The sequence below is a fragment of the Salminus brasiliensis genome, chromosome 16, assembly GCF_030463535.1.
Source record: "Salminus brasiliensis chromosome 16, fSalBra1.hap2, whole genome shotgun sequence".
NCBI classification, from domain to species: domain Eukaryota; kingdom Metazoa; phylum Chordata; class Actinopteri; order Characiformes; family Bryconidae; genus Salminus; species Salminus brasiliensis.
This window is the reverse complement of record NC_132893.1, coordinates 1,893,839-1,916,524: the sequence shown is the minus strand read 5'-3', so window position 1 is coordinate 1,916,524 and position 22,686 is coordinate 1,893,839. Positions and strand designations below refer to the sequence as shown.

At 42.7% G+C, this 22,686-nt stretch overlaps 1 protein-coding gene across 6 annotated transcripts in view; it reads left to right on the top strand.

The window, feature by feature from the left end:
* Positions 1-22,686, top strand: part of LOC140537174 (protocadherin alpha-C2-like) — a 101,021-nt gene that overhangs the window by 70,564 nt on the left and 7,771 nt on the right. For 5 of the 6 annotated variants that reach the window (XM_072659489.1, XM_072659488.1, XM_072659487.1 and 2 more), the window contains 2 exons: positions 11,936-11,994; positions 16,804-16,892. In XM_072659489.1, coding sequence (XP_072515590.1) covers positions 11,936-11,994; positions 16,804-16,892 — 148 coding nt within the window. Of the gene's footprint in view, positions 1-5,431; positions 8,233-11,935; positions 11,995-16,803; positions 16,893-22,686 lie in introns of those variants that run through there. The other variant, XM_072659484.1, reaches the window with a different exon arrangement.

Genomic DNA, 22,686 nt, shown 5'->3' with positions numbered 1-22,686 from the left:
TCTTTTTGTAAGGAACAAGAAGTAAGGAATATGTATATATACTATATATGGCCATATATCAATTTTTTTATGGGTTGGTTTATTTTACCTTGGTGCTGTAGTGAAGGCATTAGAAAAGGTTTTCCTAACACTTTTCACTGGATGGACTCTTTAGGACAGGCCAGCAAACCCTGGCTCCATTGGGGAGCCTTTATTTCCTATGAATTTGACTGCAGACCAGCCTGTAGTGGAGAATCCTCAAAACTATACGTCTCGAGGAAACGCTCCGGTGCACGGTGGTTAGTCACATTGTTGTTATGGAGATAGGCACGAGGAGGTTGACCTTTGCAGATGGGTGACTCACGGCCGCGAGAGGAGGGACTGGTGTGAGTGCATGTTTGGCAGCAGCCGGGTCATTGCTCATCCTTTCTGATCATGACCACTTTGAGGTCACTCTGCGGTGGAGGGCTCGAAGGGGAGATCAGGTGGGCTTCTGCATCTGCGCTCGGGGGGGTGGTGGGACAGCAGGTGTGGGTCCAGGGGGAGACAACAACAGCAGTAGCAAGGCTAGACATCTGTCAGATTGGGATAGAAATAGACGATTTGAGTGGCGTTATATGAATGAGATATGTAGAGGAAGAGAGAATAACTGTGTGTGTGTGTGTGAAAGAGAGAGAGAGAGAGAGAAAGAAAAGGAAAGAGCAATTCACTGAAAGGAAAGATGGAAGAGAGAGAGAGAGTGAGGGAGACAGAGATGTTTTCTAGTGTGGTGTGTGTGTGTGTGTGTGTGTGTGTGTGTGTGTGTGTGTCCTTGCTGAGGGCAGTGCCGGTGCAGGCTGTGTGTGCAGTCTCTCTCAGATGGGTGCACCTCCACTCAAATCCAGCACACTTATATAAGGCTGGCCGGGGACAGGGGCAAGGCGCAAATTCACTTAATGATCCAAAACCCAAAGCCTCTTCAGTCTGAACACTGACCCCGGCCAGAGAGTAGCAGACGGTCAACAGGGCATCCATGCTTTTACTTGATGAATGGGAACCTTCCAAAAATCATTAATCATTGCTATTAATCTAATGTGGACTTTGCATTCAGTGGTTCTAGTTCTAGTAAAAACTTTTATGAACATTTAAAGCAACACTGTATAGCATTTCTATCTTATAGACTCTAATCTAATAGAGAAGTTGGGGATAAGGTGATCTGGCTAACGCTCTTGTCCCTTATTGCAATCAAATCCGCACAGCAGTGCTCCTCCAAAATCTAATAGGAAGCCTTCCCCCGACAGCAGTAAGAGTGTAGACTAATACAGGGAAGCTGATGTTATTTCCCATCTTTATCCACTACCAGCTTCCCATCATACAACTCCGCTCAGGTGATGTTGACTGTGGGGATGGGTAGTGGCCAACCTCTCCCTCTGAGAAATCCTCTGGGTTGGCTGTTAGTGGGTCACTTCATGTGAAACCAGGTTTTTACTTCTGAGAAGAGCCCATGATGTCTCAATCCTCTTTCCCTGAGTGTTTGGAGCAGATGGGAGCGAATGCCGCCTGACGAGATCATTAAGAGAGCACAGCTACATCAGAGGTAGTTAAAGATTTGGGTTGCAGGGGGCAGGTGTACAGAGCCTGCTACTGTGTGTAATTGATAGGATTACGCCTATTTCCCTTTTTCGCTATCGGATGCAGATAAACACACACAGGTCCCTGCAGCGAAAAGAGACACACCTGGAAATGCCACTGGTGCTCTTTCATCGCATACCAGCAGGCCGACGAAAATAAATAAAAAAAAAAATAGAAAAATGCAGGTGAAGATTATTGTGAAGAGGAAGTTTTGAAAGACTGAATGGCAGAATATTTGATTGATGATATAAAATATGCATTATATTTTGGGTTTCTAGGTTAAAAGTAGTGTCTGACTCCTTTTCGCCCTTAAATTTTTCATGTGATGTAGGGTAGAAGGCCAAAGAGGGTCACAGTGAAAAGTGGGAGTGGGAGGGAGAGATCGAGACACAGAGACAGAGAAAGCTGTTTTAACAACTGATACCACATTGATGTTGTTTCTTATTTACTTCTGCTTCTTTAATTAGAGTCCATGGCTCTGATTCTGAGATTGGTGGTCCATGAGATTGGTGGCCCCCTTAACCAGAGCTGAGCTTTGGTTAAACATTAATATGAAGACACTTATTTGAATGTCTACTTTGATTGGCTGTTACTGATGACACATGTTAAAATACAATTGGCTGGGAATTGCTATTGTAACTTTGGAAACCAATGGGAGCTAAATACTGTTTGATGGATTTGGCTCAATATGTCAAAAAAAAATATCCAGACATGCCTGCCATATACCGATTCCTGATATGTCAATTGCTTCCAATAATCAGCATAAAGAAGCATCGCCAGTAGAATAGGATGCTCTGGAGCAGCCACATATGAGCCTAAGGTCAACATGCCCAATGCCAAGTGTGAGCTAGAGGGGCCTAAGCACCCCAGCACTGAGCTGTGGAGCTGTGGAGCCGTGGAGCTGCACTCTCTGGCAGGATTGCACTCCATCCAATACATTTGAGATGAGTTAGAACGGCAGAACTAATTGTCTAACACCAGAATGCAATCAAGTCCTCACAGCAAATGTTCCAATATCTAGTGTAAAGCCTTCCCAGAAGAAAAATTTAAGCCTATAGTCACTGTATTAACCTGTAAATCACTGCTGCTGTTTTTTTATACAGTTTTGAATTGATTAAAGGTGCTTCAAGTGGTTCTTAGGATTATGTCATTAAAAAGACTTTTGGTCCCACAAAGAATCATGAGTGAGGAAACCATTATTTTAATTTCTACCTAATCTTCCTCCCCAATTTTAGATAGTCTATTACCCAATCCTCTCATTAGTACTCTCTCCCTATGTAATGTTACTGACACTGGGAGGGTTAGGACTGACAGAAGACTCTTCTGACACATGCACAACCAGCCACTGTCTCTCTTCGAACTGCCGCCGATGCAACATCACCAGACAACCAATGGACTAGGAGGAAAGCTTCAGGTAGACGGCTCTAAAATGTCTGCAAGCAGACACCCACAATGAAGTAATGTGGAGCGAGAGAGAGCAAGGTAGCAATTGTGCTCTCTCTGGCTCTGGCTGCTAATGGCAGACAGCATGTAAAGATTATTTTAAATGTATAAATAACCATCACCTAAATTTAAAGGAACTAAAATTGGTTCTTCTATGGCTGTCGCTCAAAGACCCATTTGAAGCATCTGAGATGATATTGGAGCTTTTTGAACCATGATTCTCATCAACCTCTGCTCTACAGAAAAGCTTTAGAGATCATTTTATGAGTTAATGAATGATGCTCATTTGAGTTTTATAAGATTATCTGAGATTGTTTTGCACAGAACAGATTAGCCATTCTATGCCCTTCCTTTTTCCCTTCCTTCCTTTCATTGCGTTTTTGTGATAATAACACAAATCAATAGAAAAACAACACACAATGCTTTAACATTTAGATTTGATGCTTTGTCAAAAACACTTAACACAAACCAAAAGGACGAAAGACAGAACGAGATACATGCCTCTACTTTGATCAGGGCAAGATATCATCAGATATAATCTGCATATTTACACAGAGAACGTCTGTGTTAAATAATTAAGATTTGGAATATTTAAATAATTAAATTTGAGAAATAATTAACATACTTAAGTAAGAAATCATTTCTGGTAGATAAAAACAGACACTGTATGAAGTAAAAAGGATGGCAACAGTATTTGTGAATATTTGAGCATCCACAGGGGACAGCATGGTGCAGATTCATGCAAATCAAATCAACCCATACTATTTGACATCAAATCAACCTGGCTAATATTATGTAGCTCCCATTCATTTTAGCGAAACAGCTATGACCAGTCGAGGCATGAAGTCCTCAAGATTCTTGTAGGTGTCCCTGTGGTATCTGGCACCACATATGTAGCAGTCATCTTAAACATAATAGCTTGGTTCTTGTCAAAGTGTCTCAGATTCTAACATTTACACATTTTTCCTGCTTCGGCACCTCCATCACCTTCAAGAACTGACTGTTCACTTGATCCCTAATATATCCACTGTTTAACTGGAGCCACTGGAATCTGGTTATGAATGTTATTCACTTCAGCTGTCAGTGGGTTTAATCCAATGGTGGATTGTATTCATACCCTTCCTAAAATTTGTAATGTTGGTATAGAGCTTAGTGCAGTTAATTTACTTGAGTTGGTGTCATCAGTTTCAGAGTGACAAATGAACTAGCTGTTGTGCATGTTGATGGAGGCTCAGAGATGCCTCAGGCCACCCCGTCAGACTAGAGTCAAAGCGTTGACACAGTGATGATGATGGGGACGATGATGATGATAACGATGGGAATGGGGATGATTGGAGAAAGTGGGGCAACTTTTGACATACTTATTCCAGCTGTCAGTCCTATGTTGCATTAACATGTTAAAACACAGTGTCCATGTTAAAAAAGGATTGTGCCTGTCAGGATGATGTCAGGGGTGTAGGTTTGGCACACAGGACACACACACATTTTACAGGCATTTGCAAACGTTTGCGCTCCCCGTTTAAACGAGCTGTCGTTAATTTTCTAAATGAACAGATCTTCAATGTCACCTTTTCCGGCATATAAAAAAAAAAAAATGTAAAATGTGTAAAATGTAATTACACCAGGGGTGCCTAAACTTTTGTAAACAACTTGTAGTTGTGTTTTAGTCGGTAAATTAAATGTATGAAGGTTTTTGTTTTATATCCGGAGTGGCAACCTTTTTTCTTGGACACGAGAGCACCAAGCGAAGCGATTTAGAGCAAAGAATTTAATTAGTATCTCAAACAAAATATGAATAAATAAATAAATAAATAAATTGCTGGCCTCACTTTTTGTGGTTGGAGAATCCTGGAGATTGCCTGGATTGGTTCTATTATGACCAATGAATATCATGTTATAGCATGTATGGGTTTATTGCCTTGTTTAGTATACGTATACCGTAAGCACGGTTACAACGTCTATATTATATTATAGCGACTGAAATGCACAGCCCGTTTTTTAAAGAATGGAAATAATGGAAAAACACAATGACTGCATGAGTTTCAGCAATGGCAGTAATTAAGTAGCCTTTCATTTTCCACATTTGCACTGCAGTTAAGAGACGATGTGTTTGGTGAGGGGTCAACAATCAGAAAAGCCACCGAATTGTAGCTCTTTGTTGGAGATGTTGGGAAACGGGGAGCTTTATTTGAGTGGGTTGACGCCACCGAGCAGATCCTTATAAGGAGAGAGAGAGAGGGAGAGAGAGAGAGAGAGAGAGAGAGAGAGAGAGAGAGAGAAATCAGAAGAAAGAGGAGAGAAAGAGAAGGAAATGGTGGGGTGGAAGGGGAGCCTGGAGAAAGAGGGGAGGGGTAGAGAGAGAGAGCGGGAGGGAGGGAGGGGAGGGTGGTCGGTCCAGCGCGCGCGCGCACGGTGAGACGCAGCAGTACCAGTGGAAACACCCGTCAGCGGCGCGCAAAAGGGGAAAAAACAGAAAGAAATAGAGCGAGCGAGCGCGGACAAAGGAAACATGGATGCATCCAAGGAATATCCGTGCGCATTTAACGCGGCATTTGCGAGCAAGAGCGTCGCGCACACGAGCGGCGGAGACAATTAGCCCCGCGTTAATGCCGCGGTGGGAGGCGAGATATACTGCTTCAGATGAAAACGACGGAGAGCTGCTGCTGCTGCTTCTAATCCGCCTGCGGACCCCATGATCTTGCGATGGCTCTCGCGGGAAAATGTAAGTGCTCGAGAAGAGACGTGCCTATTTTATTCCTGGTTTTCCTATGCTGTGGCCTCGCGCTCGGACAAATACGATATTCCGTTCCGGAGGAGCTGGACAGCGGCGCGCTTGTAGGTGACATTGTGCAGGATTTGGGGCTGGACATCCGAAAGCTCCCCACCCGAAAGCTCAAGGTAACGTCTGACGGAGGCAAACGGTACGTGGACGTGAACGCTAAGAATGGAAAGCTGTTCGTAAGCGAGAGGATCGATAGGGAGGCGTTGTGCGACGCGAGTAGCTGCATTTTAAATCTCGAGGCGCGTTTGGAGAACCCTTCCGAGGTGCACAGCATCGAGGTAGAGGTGGCAGACACGAACGACAACGCGCCCCAGTTCCCTAGGGACGAGTACCAGCTGGAAATCAGCGAGTCTGAGATCACGGGAGCGCGCTTTCCCATCGAGCACGCTCAGGATCCCGATGCCGGCACCAATTCAGTCCGCGTTTACCGGATCAGTCCGAACGAGCACTTCGCGCTCGACTCCAATAAGCCGGTGCCCAACAGCAAGCACGTCGAGCTTGTGCTTAAGAAGCCGCTGGACCGCGAGCAAGCATCGCAGCATCAGCTAATTTTGACCGCGACGGACGGAGGTACACCGGCCCTGACCGGCAGTACCACGATCACCGTGCGCGTATTGGACTCCAACGACAACAACCCGGTGTTCGACAGCTCGGTGTATAAAGTGAAGCTGCTCGAAAATTCACCCAAAGACACGCTCGTGATCAAGCTGAACGCGACCGATCAGGATGAGGGCACCAACGGTGAGGTGTTTTATTCGTTCAGCAGTTACACTCCAGAAAGGGTCAGGCAGATGTTCAGCATGGACACCAACACTGGAGAGATCCGTGTGAGGAGCAACGTGGACTACGAGGACACCAACTCATATGAAATGTACATACAAGCCATGGACAAAGGGCCAGCTGCGGTTGCAGCCCATTGCAAAGTGGTGGTGGAGGTGGTGGACGTGAACGATAATGTTCCTGAGATTGTGCTCTCCTCCTTGTCGAGTCCGGTACGTGAAGACGCCCGTGCCGACACTGTGGTGGCCTTGATCAGTGTGACGGACCGGGACTCTGGCCCCAACAAACAGGTGACCCTGGAGATACCGCCTGGCCTCCCTTTCAAAATCAAGTCCTTCAGGAACTACTACACGTTAGTGACCTCTGCCTTTTTGGATCGTGAGACCACAGCAGCCTATAACGTCACCCTCAGCGCTACTGATGGCGGCACCCCTCCCCTCTCCTCCCAGAAGACCATTCAGGTGGATGTGGCAGATGTCAATGACAACCCGCCACGATTCGAGCAGACGTCTTACACTGTGTATGTCATGGAGAACAATGCACCAGGAGCATCTCTCTGCACCGTCAAGGCCCAGGATGCAGATGTGAACGAGAATGCCCGCATCACTTACACTGTCCTGAATGACAACAACCATGGCATTCCCGTCACTTCATATGTGTCAATCAAGCCGGACACTGGTGTGGCCTACGCCCTCCGCTCCTTCGACTATGAGTCTCTGCGAGAGTTTCATTTCCAGGTCAAAGCTCAGGATGGTGGTATCCCTCCCCTTAGTCGTGTAGCAACAGTCTACATCTACGTGATGGACCAAAACGACCACCCACCGGAGATCATGAGCCCTCCTGCCAATGGGACACGTTCTACAGAAACAGTGATGAAGAATGCTGAGGCTGGTGCGCTGGTCAGCAAGGTGATTGCATATGATGCAGATGCTGGACAGAATGCCTGGCTCATCTATGTCCTGGACCAGTCCACTGATCTGGATCTGTTCAAGGTGCATGAACACACAGGGGAGGTTCGCACCACGCGGCGGGTCCTGGAAGACAACTCCACCTCGTTCAGTCTCACTGTGCTAGTGAAGGACCATGGTGAGCCACCACTCTCTTCTACTGCCACAATTAACATAGCTGTGATGGAGGTGCCACCTAAGGTTGCCCCAGACCCGAAGAGGATCATCCGGCCTCACAGCACCCTGCTGTTTTCCAACGTAACCCTCTACCTGATCATAGCTCTCAGTGCCACCACCTTTGTCTTCCTGGTTACAGTGGTGGTACTGGCCATTGTACGATGCCATGCCTACTGCACCCAGCCTGGTTCCTGCTCTCCCTGCTGTGTGTCTCAGAAGAATTCGCAGGAGGGAGGTGGTGGAGGAGGTGGAGGAGGGTCTCAACCAAACAACAATGTGGTGCTCCGCCGGGATCTGAAAGTTGAGCCTCACTACATTGAGGTCCGTGGAAATGGTTCACTGACCAAAACCTACTGCTACAAAACCTGCCTGACCGCCACGTCTGGCAGCGACACCTTCATGTTCTACAACACTGGTAGGCCCATAAGTGGGACCTGGGGCTCGGAACGCTTCTTCACAGGCGGCAGCGGCTTTGTGCGCAGACTTAGCATGCCAGATGCAGCAGGTTTACAGGTGTGTTTCACCACAGTGTCAATCTGTCTTTCTCTGATATGGTTGCATATTTAAGGAGGGATGTAGCAAACAGACAGCGGTTCCTGCCCAATTTTGAATAACATGAGAATAGATTAGAGCAGTGGTTTCCAACCCTGATCCTGCAGGCCCCCTGCTCTGCAAACATTAATGTTTACCCAGCTCCCAACACACCTGATCTACCCAAACAGGCAATTTACAAGTCCTTCCAGACTTGAAGGTAGAGTCCTCCAGGACCAGGGTTAGGAACTACTTGGTTAGAGCACAGTATTCATATCTAATACTCAAAGGCATGTGGATATCTACCTCCATTTGTTAGACCCCACTGGCAGGAATTTGTAATAGATTTGAATCCTGTGTGTGCAGGTTTTTGACCTTGTTCTTTAGCGCTTCCTCTCTGTCTTTCTCTGTAACAGTGCTTTTCAGCACTCATAGCGCATTAGTGTCAAATGCTAAGACTTTCTGGAGACCTGCTTCCGTTCTGATGAATAAGGGATTTGCTTTTGCATTTGAACTTGTCATCACATTTCCCTATTGAGCTGGTCCTCACTCCTGTCTCTCTGTCACCCACACTTGTCTCTTTCTATTCTATACTCATAGGGGATATTTTTATATCAGGGGCTCGTTGTGTAACATTAAGGAGGAAGAACATTTTTGTCATATAGCACTAATTAAGAAGCTAGGAACCCACATGAATCTAGAAATATAGCAAAAGTATCACCACTGGCAACTATATAGTAGAACTTAAAAAAAAATCTGGGACATCAAAAAAGTCTCTAATGTCTGTTTTTAGCTCTCTGTTTTAGGGCTGGTTCTTTGCCAGGAGTTGTAAAATCATACGGCAGGTTAAAAAGCAGCGCCTTAAATAGATCAGCAAGCACAGCTGTACCTTGGCAGACAACATTTCTGGACTGGCCTACAACAGAAAGCTTTTGCAACTCCTATTTGTTACACACCCTTGCATACTCTCAAATGGAGCATTGTTGGTGCTGTGCACCACGTTTGTGTTTGTCTGATGTGTTTTTGTCCTTGTGTAATTGCCGTGAAGTCATGTTCAGCAGAAGAGGCAGGGATGCAGGAGGTCTGTTTTAATTGGCTCGAGCATGATCCGATGACTTGTTTGAATGGACCCCTGGCCCATGGGAGCTTTATATAAAGCACATTCTTGATAAGGCTGCAGTATTAGGATAAAGGATGTGTAGTCAGTGAAGGGGGCCATCATGGCGTTAAAACCCCCAGTCTTTATAAGCAATTTTGTGCTGGAAGAAGCCTTTGAGTGCAGCAGAAGCTTTAAGACCAGAAGCCGTCTGCCTCAGATAAGAAATTAACCTCCAGCCCTTGATTCTCGGCCTGGCAAATTAGATTGCGCGGGAGAGGCAGAGTCTCTGCACACGCTCCCTCCCCTCTGAATTCACCTGATTAAAGAACATTATTTACCCAATTTATCTGGGGCACTCGCTAATGCTCTCAGCCTAGCACATATTCCCTAGCCCAGTTCTTTACTAGGACGGATATAAAAAGCCTGGCTGGATCTCCCTTACAATTCCAGCAATGCTCGCCTGTTGCTGCAGAATATCATCGCTGCTATATGAAAACCATAACATGTCTATCAGTGGCAGATTATATCTATTCAATATCATATATTTTATTCCAGTCTTGAATGCACAGAGTCCATTATTAATTATCATGTCATTACATTAATATCATGACATATTAGATCACTGATTTTGGAGAAACCTGGTGAAAATTTTTTATATTTCTTACCAATATATATTGCAGGACAACAAAGCTTTGCAGTGTCAGGTTTTTCTAATATTCTGCAGACCTACTATCCACTCTTTAAAATAACAGTGCTTCAGACAGTTATTTGATCAATGCTAAGGAAGAACCACTTTTGGTTCCAGCAATACAGATTATTTCTGCAATACAGCTGTGTGATTGTGAAGATGTATCTTGATGAAAAGGTTCTTTACCAACACATTTCTTTTACATAAAGGTGTTTTATTGAACCAAAAATAGCTTTTCTATGGTAGGGGTCTTCAAATCTTGACCTTGAATCCAGTTTCCTTTCCTGATCCTTGGTAGGTGTGACACTACATCGATCAATTACACCAGCAGTTCCCTTAACGTCCAGTGACGACAAAATCCAGGACTGGGAGCTGGATGTGAGGCCCAGATTTGATGACCTAGGATGTAGGGTCTTACCCAAAGACCCCATTGTAGCACCTCAGAAAGAGTTTTTTTTTTCAATGCTATTTTACAAAGAGTGTCAGATGTTACATCAGAATAATGAGAGAGATATTTTGAACTTCATTGCTGGCAAGAGCACTACAGTTGCTCAATGTTCACTTCCTGTAAAATCTGTCAGTACTCCCTGCAGAATCCTCACAATGTCTGCCAAGACCTTCATAATGGGACTATTGTGTTGGGTTTCAGAATAACATGCTCCTCTCTGACCAGTGCTGAGTGTGGTTTCATTGGCTTCGATTTGTGGGATAGAAGATGTTGGTATCACATTACGAAGGATCAGCTGGTTTCTTAGGATGATGTCATTCCATTAGGAGGGGAGTGGGCTGGCTGCTAGATAAAGGAAAGGGGGCTTGAAAAGGGTTGTGTATGTTGAGGATCGGATGCAGATTAGTGTGATGAGTGAAGGGGGGTCATAGTTTTAGGACAAAGAGGGACGGAGGAAAGGTCATCCAGGGTAAATGTAGGCCATACAAGGATGAAATATGTTGATTTATATTGTCAGTAGGTTCCAACATATGCATTGTATGTACAGATGTTTGTGGACCCCCTTTATAATTAATGCATTCAGCTACATTTATTGCTGACACAGCTTGTCTAGTCCCTGTAGAGAAGTACTGCCAATAGAATAGGACTCTTTGGAGCAAATGAACATGAACCAGATGTCTAGTACCAGATGTGGGCTAGAGGGGTATAAAGCCCCCCAGCATTGAGAGGTGGAACAGTGGAACTGTGTTATTTGGAATGATGGTGCTCCATCTAATACTTTTGGGAGGAGCTGAGGATTTGGGGGTGAGGTGGGGTGGTGATCATCCAACATTCTGGCCTCACTAATGCTTTGTCGCTGAATACAGTAAAATCCCCAGCAGTGCTTCAAAACGTTCAATGGATAGTTTTTCAGAAATCTCAGTGTAGTCCAGATGAAAGGTTCTTTAGGCAATTCAGCATAATTCCGCTATAACATTGGTCCAGCAAATCCCTTAAGAGTGTTTTAAAAAGGTGGTGGCTGGAATTAAATGCATTCTGGGCTGCAGAAGGCACTGGCAGATGTAGCTATACGATTGGATGGGTGTAAAAGGGAGGGCAGGGTAAGTGTGGAAAGAGTGAATGATTGAGTATTGGATGTTTCAGTCCCCCCTGAACCTCATCTGCTGGGTGACTGATGTGGCAGTAATTCACCAGAGGAGCCTCTAGCTCCTTTATGAGCTTATGAGCTCACAACACAAACACACATGCACACATACAAACACACACACATACAGCAGCTCTCAAAATCATAGTCCATGGCTCAGTGCCTATCTCCGGGCTCTGTTGGCTGCAGCTCATATCAGAATGCAGAGAGCACAGACTCTCACAGAGCTCCATGATTTATTGATGAGAACCTATCTAACCCTGTCCCACCCCTTTCCCTCTTCCTCTCTCTCTCTTTCTCTCTCAGCCTAAGGGGCCGAATGCTGACTGGCGGTACTCTGCATCTTTGAGGGCAGGAGTGCAAAGGTAAGCACTTTTGCTTTTCCTAATCTTCTAAACCAGCCTCAGTCAGTTCCTCCTCAATCCCTAAAGCATATCTTTACTTCATATCATTGATATAATATCAAAATAGCAGCTGTCCTTTACATTTGGTGGACACTGCATGGTGAGTGGACCTATAGAAATGGTTCAAAGTTATCTCTTAAATGGTTCTTTGAGAAATTCTATTGAGGAACCACTTTTAGTTCCAAAAATAAATATATTAAATACAGGTGTGTGAGGAACCTTTTGAAAGTCTAATGAATACCAAGGGCTTCAAGTTGTCCCAATGACCCAAGGGTAGCTTGTTCGAATCTTGGCTGCCTGCCATCAGCAGCCGGAACCTGAGAGAGTGCAATTGGCCAAGCTCGTTCTAGGCGGGTAGATGGTGCTCTCTTTCCACATCACTTCAATGTGATGCTGGCCGACACAGGTATCTGCTAGCCGATGCAAAATGTGCTGGGTACCTGGAGCTTTCTTCCCAGCGCAATGGAAATAGAATAAAGTCTTTTTACATTGACTTCTATTGAAGATTTTTTTTCCCTTATCTGTAAAGTAACAAGATTGGAGAAGGTTTCGCTGATAGCAACGAAATACCTGACACACTGTATCTAACAACAGACTCCCACTCAACAACAAAGTTGACTGGCACAAGCGTCTGTTAGCTGGTGTGGTTTTGGGAGTTTGGGACCCAGTGCTTTCCTCAGAGCGTGTTGTGCACCTGGTAATGCTGCATCTGCCGCAGTTCAAAAAGAGGCTTTGCATGCAAAGCTAGTGCTAAGGAGAGCCACGACTGGGTGGGTTAATGGGCAGTACCAAACTGGAAGAAAAAGGGGAACATTCTATATGTTTTTTTTTTTTTAAACATGTATATTTGTTTATTAATAAACTTGCTTAAAAATGAATATTCTATAGGAAACAAATTCATAGTATTTTTCTGCAGATTTTCACATTTTTATGTCACAATTTCTCATTATTTGCATTCTTTGCACATGCCACAATTTGTGTTTTACTGTTTTGTAATCTGTTAAATTTAGCAAACAAATGGTAACTGTGTGTTAAAACATGCAGAAGTGTGCACACAAACACATCCGGTATCCAAGGGCCTCTTCTCGGCAGTGCGGATATCTGCAGTGATGTGGTGGATATAGGTCATCAGCATTCCCTGCACCAGATACACAGTCCTTCAGAGCTGAGCATGAAGGACAAGTCAGCTGATGAACTGACTGTGTGAGGGTGTGCACACACAAACACCCCCCCACACACACACACATACACAGACACACACACATACACAGGCATGCACAAACATAATCATGCTCTCTCTCTGACACACACGGATATAAACACATTTAAAAAAGGAAGTCTATTTTGCATGAGCACACAAATGCTAGGCAAGGACACACTCAGAGAGGCCATTTAAATGCACGAATTTCCACTAAATGACTCATCTCAGAGCCTTAAAATAGATCCACATTACCTGTACTCACACTCTCGCTTCCAGTTGGACAAATAAACATATCATGTGCCATAAACACCTTGTAACAGCAGCTTTACAGAAGTCTCAATAAGTTTCAATGGAAGTCAATGTACAGAGATTTTATTTCAAGTAATTTCGGAGCATTTCTATTGGTCTATTCTTCATGAAAGTAATACGCAATGTAAAGAACAAATGTCACATTATGCTAATAAAAATGTGAAATAATAAGGCAAGGTTTTCCTGCAACAGCAACAAAATAAATAACTTAATAACAAAAGTTTGTGAGTATGACCACTGCCAAACTCCTCTTCATTATTACTCACCATATAAAATGAGGGTTCTCAGCAATAATCCACTGATCTTGATCTTTGATAACTCCAATAAATCATGATCTTTATCCTTCATGCTCAAACTATCCAATGTTGACCCTTTGTGACATGCAGTTAAGATGTTGTTACACATATTGGGCTTGTTCAGTTTGTCATAGCACAGCAAGTTTATTTGTATAGCACAATTCATACACAGTGGCAGTTCAAAGTGCCACTGTATATAAACAGAAAAATACAAAGAAGAAAAACATTAAACAAAAAATTAATTGAAAGAAATTGAATAAGATATTTTATTACTTATTCATTTTATTATTCATAAAATTAATAAGTAATTGATAGCAGCCATACAAACAAATTTGCAATTTAAAGTAAGACCAACCTCTAAGCTTTTAATCAATTTTAAGGTTAGGATAACACTTAGATGTACTTGTGTCAAATCCTCCAACAAGTTGATTCAGCCTAGGATAACATTTAGATGTTATTACTTAAGTCATTCCCAGCACCCTAAGTAAAGAAAAGCAACATATTTACCATTGGATAGCAGCCTTAACTAAACTTCCTTTGAGATAATACCAACCATCTACACTATAAATCAGTCCTTGGGATATATGTGCTATCAGACTTTTTAAAACACCTAAGGGGTTGATAAGGCTTAGAAGAACAAAAGCCTAATTACATATCATACAGCTCCTTCCTGGATTTAGAAGTCAAGAAAGAAGAGCCGTTAAATCAAATTGTTTCCCATTACATTGACATTCTACTCTGCAATAAATAAATGCATCAGTAAAATTAAAAACCTCTGTTCAGATGTGGTATCTGCAGCAAAATGCAGTATAAAATAAGTAAATATACACTGATTAATAAGCAGCCCATATGTAACAACTACCAGTGTATAGTAACGGCATTCCCTGCACAGAAGCAAGTAGGTGATGGGATGTCATATTATACTACTTTTGTAGGAATTTATTTATTTATGTTTTTTTAAATACAAAGAACCTCGCTTGCAACTCACTCATTTACTTATATTTAGCAGACTGAAGATTCCTCTCAAGCTGTGCACTATTAGTACTGCTTATGGTGCTTTGCATCACTGACTATGTGTGTCCTTGTTAAAATGAGGCACTACAGATTTGTGGGGTTCTGATTTATTAGAATTATGGGGAAAAAATTTAACATTTATCACTGTGTAAATATTCTATATTTATGTCATATCGTGGCTTCAGCTCTTTCTTAACTGCCATATAAAAGGAAATTTCAAAGAACACTGCAGGCTTTTTATATAAAACAGTAACTTCTCCCAACGTAATTGAGCTAATATTGCAGATATAGGGCTGGAGGGAAGTACTGGATAATCACATTTTCACCCCTTCCACATTTTGCAAGATCCTCCCCTAAGAGAAACATGTCACATGAATGGCACGTGCACTGCAGGTGCTCCGTTTAGAGGCTTAGTTCATCAGGTCATGTCCTACACCGCTTCTTTCACTCTTCTCTTGGAGCAATGTATCTGACTAATGTATAATTCAGTGCCATCATTTATTTCTCAGCTGAATTAGCCACATAATGCAATTTGTTTGAGAAATCACATTTAGGGCTTCTGCAGCGTCCTTCACTCTGACACTGCAGATGGCCAGACCTTATGTATGCCACTGCAGAGAACAGGCTAATTTTCAGTTTTAACAGAAATCCATCCCACCTCACCTCCCTTATGTCTCGCACATACTCACAGAGAGAGAGCATACACACAGGGCATTTGGGGTGCTGGACACACCCTGTGCTGCATTGCAGATGCCCTGCTATACCCACTGCCTCATTGCTTCACATGCCTTACATTTATTATGGATGTATGGAATGCTATGGCACAGTACAGAGCCTGGCAGTCGTGTGGATGCTTGTCTAGATCGCGGTTGCCATGGCGATCAACAGTGAGGCTGTTTGAGGATTGAAGGCCTTTGCTGTCAAGTGTGCGCAGAAAACGAAAACACTCGGCTTATGAGGGTGTGTTTCATGCGCTGCACTAGAGGGGCTTGTTTATGATTTGTTTTGCTGTGGATTTACTTGAATGCAATTTTAAAGGGGATGGAGGACAGTGAGACTGAACAGGGCATTTTAATAGAAGTCTTAAATAAAGTCCAATTAGGTACGTGAGATAGACGGAAACGTGTTGTCTGTAGAGAAGTACTGCCAATAGAATAGGGCTCTCTGGAGCAGATAAACATGAATATTGGCACCAAGCTGTGAAGCAGTGGAAGAGCTGTGTTCTCTGGAATGATGGTGGTGGAGCTCCGTCCAGTTCTGGGATGAGTTGGGGATGATGAAGTGGAGCGGTGATCATTCACTATCATGACCTCATTAACGTGGTTTTATATATACACGTATATTACCCTCCTTGTTTCTCATCCCCACTTCTTCTCTGCTTTATCACACCCTCGTTGTCTCCTCCTATTCCGGGTTCCTTCATGTCTATTAGCTGTCTCCTCTGTCACTCCGTGTTCGCTTCAGTGCACCTCGCAGGAGCCGAAGTGCCACAAAAACAGACCGTGATAACCCACGGCAACTCTGCGTGTCATCTCACACACGCTGCAGACACATCAGATCACACACAGTCTGACATGCACCTTCAACAGCTACACATGCAGGCACACACACACACACACACTGAGCGAATCAAACACATGCACATGCATGTGCGGCAACAGAACAATTCAAGCATATGAGGCACAGTATGGACACATAGTACAGACACACACACACACAGAGGACAGTTTTCTTGGTCCAGATGTTGTAGGTTAGCTGTGCTTCCATGTTTTCTCTAAAAGGTCAGGACCTGTAAATGTACAAAAACCAACACACATACACACCCATAAGTAGATGCACATACTCTATTTACATCAGCCTCGCCATTTAAGTTAAATCTTGAAAAATTTATTGTTTAATACCATTAATTGTTAAGTGATTTTTATTGATCTATTATTTTTTGCCTTACAGTTCCGTTCACATGGAGGAGTCCTCTGCAGTGATGCAAGGGGCACAGGGCATGCTGGTGCAGAACTGGCCCACTGTGTCCAGTGCTGCAGGTGAGATCATACATCTTCCCAAATTGAGTCAGTAGTCAGTTTTTAGTGTGTTTCATACAGTGACATAAAGACTGGGGTGGGTTAATGACACTGGGGCCTGTACTAGCCCACCCCTAATGACCTTATTGGACTGCCCCTTAAGCAGTTTCCCTAGTTAAGACATAGCATTAGTTAGTTAACAAGCTGAAGGTAATTTTTGTATGTAGATACTCACTGAGCACTGTATTACCAACACCTGTAGACCTACTCATTTCTGCAATTATCTGTTTAGCCAATCATGTTGCAGCAGTGCAACACATACAACCATGCAGATATGGGTCAGCAGCTTCAGGTTATGCTCACTCTGATCATCAAAATGAAATAAATGGGACCTGGAGCTCTTGGTGCCAGATGGACTGGTTTAAGTATTTCTGTAACTGCTGATCTTCAGGGATTTTCAGCACAACAGTCTAGAGTTTTCGTAGAGTGCTATAATAAAGAAAACAGATCCAGTGAGCAGCAGTTCTGCAGACAGAAACGTCTTGTTGATAAGTGAAGTCAACGAAGAATGGCTGTACTGGTTATAGCTGACAGAAAGCCTACAGTATCTCAAACAACTACTCTGTAGAATTGTGGTGAGCAGAACAGCATCTCATAATGCACAACAACACGTCCAACCTTGAGGAGGATGAGCTACAAAAGCAGAAGACCATGTTGGGTTCCTCTTCTGTCAGCCCAGAACAGAAAGCTGAGGCTGCAGTGGCTCACCGAACCTGGAGAGTTGGAGACCAGAGAAATGAGGCCTGGTCGGGATGAAATTTAATTTCTGCCAAGGAACACAGCATCAGAATTTGCCACAAACAGAAAGTTTGTATCCATGAACACAACCTGCCTCGTGTCAACAGTCCAGGCTGGAGGATGTGGTGTAATGGTGTTGGAAATGTTTCCTTGGAACACTTTGGTAATTTAATATCAGTCATGACCTCAGTGCCACAGCCTACTATTACTGACCATGTGCATCCCTTTGTGGTCACAGTTTACCCACCCACCTTCTAACAACTACTTATGGCATGATGATACATCCTTTTTGCAAAGCAAATGTCATCTCATTAACATGAGAATGAGTTTTGCTTCCTAGCCACTGGATCTGAATCCAATAGAACAGCCTTAAGATGTGATACAATGGAAGCTTTGCAGCACGGAAGTGCTCTTGAAAAATCTGTAGGATTTGTATGATGCAATTATGTCAACATGGACAAGAATCAGAGGAATGTTTGCAGCATCTTTCCATTCCACAATGAATTTTGGGAATTGAGTTTTGAGAGCCAAAGGAGGCTCCATATAGTGTTTCTAATAAAGTGCTCAGTGATTGTGTATAGATAGATATATACTAGGCTACTGCTAGCTATGTAGGTAGCCAGCTAACTAGCTAGATAGACAGGCAGATAGATTCTGTTCTGGTATATATTTTACATTGTGTACTTACGTAAAAATAAAAATATCAATTTCTGTACATATTCAACACAAGTATGTACAAGTACAAGTAAATGTTTTCAACAAACAAACCAAAGGTCTTTCTTTCTTTGGTGATTTGTGGTGTGATGACTACTCAGCAGTACTTGTCTTTATCCAACAATAATTTATAATTGTTCAATAATTTGTCATTTACACTAAGAAGAGTTTGGTTGGGTGTCTTAATGAAAAAACAATACATGATTACTGGTTGACATACTGTGCAAGAAATGACAAGGAACTGATCACTGAACACTCTCTTTAACCCCTTATTTCTTGTTATTTTTATTATACCCTGAAAATTACTGATCAGTACATACATGCAAAGCAATGCAAACTGGCAGGAGTTGTTCCTAAGTCATAACATGGGGGGAAAAGCCAGGAACTACCAGTGTTCCTGGCTGGTACCAGAAGTAAAGCGAAATTAGCATGGAAATTGCTTGTTACTGCAAATACATAACAATCATTCAGTGTACCTACTTATTTGAAAATAACCATTGGTGAGTTAAATAAATCTGAGACACTCAAGATCACACTTGACCTTTTTCAGGCCTCAGACCGAGTTCACAGGGCTGCCTCTGGCCTCAGATTTAAACCAAGAAATAATGCACAGTCATATTTTACCTGCAGCCAACCAGAACTGAATTCAGCAAACAGGACAAGGTTTCACAGACTTTTCACAGACCGAATTTCCAGGCTAATTCATCGTTGCGATTTTCAAGTGTGCCTTTTTTCTCAGTCTGCAGCAAAACACGTAATTAACTTGCGTAAGTGCCTAATTATTAGCTGACACTATAATTCAAGATGGTTTATTTTGGAAGAGGGTAATATAGGCAGTCATTCTTACTGATTTAGCCAGGCTGCAGTGAAATAAACCCAGACATCTTTTGGCTCTGTTGGTCCTTCTTTGTAGAAACTGTTTTCAGGTTGTCAGAGCTTTTTAAATCATTAGTAAAAATTCCATTATACTGAAGAACATAAATCAGAAGAGAACTAAGGTGTTGTAAATAGACATATACTGTATGTAGAGAGTGTTAATAGATTTTAAGTCAGATGTTTTTTTTTTTTAAATGTGAATGGTCCTAAAGTTGGGCTAGGTTGAGTCCATGTTTTGTTTTGTTTTTTTAGGGTGATTTCCACCACAGGTTGGTCATTTGTTTTGTCACTTTATATCATTACTGAACTGGTACACTCTCTGTTTCTGCCGTAACATCAGTATATATTGCAAATATATTGAGGGAAATGTTGGGACTTCATCTTCATCCGTGCTACAGTAGCTAACAGTGTGTGCCATGGTGTTAACATGTCTAGCTACCTACATCAGAACAGCTCAAGCTGGTGAACTTCAGTCAGATGTTCAGCTCTTAATTCTAACATATCCTGATCCTTCTCAACAGTGTGAACTTTTCATTTCTATATCAATTAAATATAATTTAAAATGAAATTGTTCCTTTTACTACAAATGGAATTGTGTGCAACTGTCAATGATATTTTCCCAACATATTGTAAAACCTGTCCAATTTTGCAACAGTAGCTATGCTGGAACACATTTGTGGGCGGAGCCTTGATGGTACAATTGTCTTGTGCTGATACTGTATATCTGGGTGGCTGGACTGAAATGTAATCGTAAAAACATTTCATCATACATGGTGGAAGCTTCAGCAATTGCTTCTCTTTCCTTTTGTGATGTCAAGCCCTCATCGCAAGCCTGGGTACTTTTGGTAACAAGACAATTTGTCCAGAACCATGTTAGACTGCCCTCACCTACATTCAAATTAGCCAGTAAGATGATTCAGGCCATTCATTTGAAGGCATTTAATGTCCTTGTTGCAAATTAATTGTAAAATTTTAATTAATGTTGGGATTATTAGGGATTGTGCAGCCTTGCAGAGTAATAATGGAAAATAGCAAGTTGTGTCTCTACCTTTGAGATTTGAATGTCATGATGAAGGACTGAGGCAGGGGGTCAGTCAGTACACTGTGATCATATTCAGTACTTCTTACAGATATGGACAGACAGAGGTGGATCGATCTGCTGTCCCATTAGAGGGATTTGGCAGAGGCTGTTGGTCTCCGCTGTGGTAGATAACTGAAATATTGACAGCCTGATAAAACTGCTGGACTGGACTGACAGAAACAAGGAGTTGGGTATAAAGACAAGGAGAAGAAACCTCTAAATATTTGGTGCACTCGGTTGGAGATTAACTGGTTTTAAGAATAGCCTTAAAAGTCTCAGTTATTGCTGCAGATAATTTTTTTTTTCTCATTCAATATTGTGTGTTTCCTATCACAATACAATATACAGTAACAACACAGTAACATAAAAATATATGACATTAGCAATATGGCCATAAAAACAGCCTAGTCTTTTGGTGAGCTGTTAACCGTGCAGCTTGATTTAGGCCTTGCGTGGTTCAAAATACGCATGTAAGTTATTATTTAAAAAAATGTATATATTTTATGGGTGTGTTTTAAGCGTAACATGCAATCAGTGTCTCACTTGCCATTCCCTTCAAGAGCCAGGTGCGGTTTGATGGATTGCTTTTACAATGGCGCAAAGTGGGGATCCTGTGTTGGCATGTTAATTTCTAAGCTTCATCATGGAGAAAAGCAGAATTCACCAATGTCTTCTCAATTCTTCTTTGAGTACTTTGACAGGCTGGGTTGTGTGTATTTGCCAAAACAACGCCACCAGTGGACGGGACTTATCAGGTGGCAGCTTCTTGTGAATCGTAAAACATGTCCAAATATGTTTGTACAAATGTTACAAATATCTTGGCATGCACTTCAGTGATATATGTACAAATATTATGAGATCTTGTTGCTTAAAGGTCCATATATTTACTATACTTTTTTTGAGTAATGCCATACAAGAACCTCCTTTGGTTCTATAAAAACCATGTCTTTAATAGTGATGTTTGAGTGTGAAGAACCTTTAAATGGGAAAAGTCCCTTTACATCAAGTGAAGATTCTTTTATGACCTTTTAAGGGTTGTCCACACATTTTTGCACCTTTGCACTGTATTGTCCGGTTTGTCTTAATGCAAGAAACTATGAGAATACAACCATTCTGTTGACATGCTGTTAGCTAACAGCTTATTTGGAATATCAGTTTTAGTCAGACAGTGGCAAAAAGTAATGAAGTATATGCTCTCCATTACTGTATTAACTGTAATTACTCATTACATAATTGGATACATAGTAATTACTTTTGAATAGTGGAGCAATACAAACCTACACATGTGTTAAAACTCCGCCTCTTCAATCCCTTCAACAGAACATGATACACTTACTGTAGTCTTTGCTTTGCGTTGGGCTCACTAGGGTGGATTGGTGCCAAATGCCAAGCTGGTATCGACTTGGTGCAGATGTGTTGTGTAAGCACTGCTTTGCTTTAGTCTACAGTGGATGGTAATATATTCAGCTCAATACTTTTGTGCAGTGAAGGCCTGTGAGGATAAACAGAGCCATGGAGGAGACTTTAGAGGGAAAAAAATGGAAGATGGAGGCGAATAGGCAGAGGAGAGGACTCTATACCGAGAGGTATATGAAGGATGGAGAGAGGGCGAGGAGGGGATGTGGGGGGTTGGAGATGCACACTTCAGGATTGGCAGGCCCCTGCGGTGGTCCTGTTGCTAGGGAACACTGTGTGACTTGTTTCCAGGCAACAGCGCTGAACTCGGAGAGATATTGCTGCAGTGGCAGGGAGTGGGCGAGCGAGGGATGGGGGGAGGCAGTTTCCATGGCAACCATTCATACTTGGGGATAGAGAGAGAGAGAGGTAGGGTAGGGTGAAGGGAGGAAAGAGAGATGGATCAGGGAACAAAAGAAAGAGAGAAACGACAGGCAAGGTGGATGAGAAAAGGGGGCAGTAAGCTAAAGATAGAAATGAGGCTGATTTGATCGTGAGTGTAGGGTACATATTTGCAGGCAGTTTACCACCCCCTGTGTTGATACTAGTTTGAACAGACTAGGTCACACAGCAGCAAACCATGGTGCAAAGAGATGAAAAAATATAATAATGTAGGCCATTTGAATGCAAAAATTGGGCTATCACCCTTTAGAAAGCTGCCAGACATCTGGGTACCATGGGAACCACCTTATTGAGAGCTTTGGGGCATATAAAAAAGCAGGCTTTAACGCCATAAAATAACCACTTTGGTTTCACTAAAGAGTCATTTAAATGAGTGGTTTTTGTTTGCTTTCACTTTAAATAATCATCCATTTTGAGAGTCTTCAGAGAAGCAAAATTGGAGATGAGCTGGGAACGGGTTTTACTAATAGGAAGCTGCACAGAGAAGTG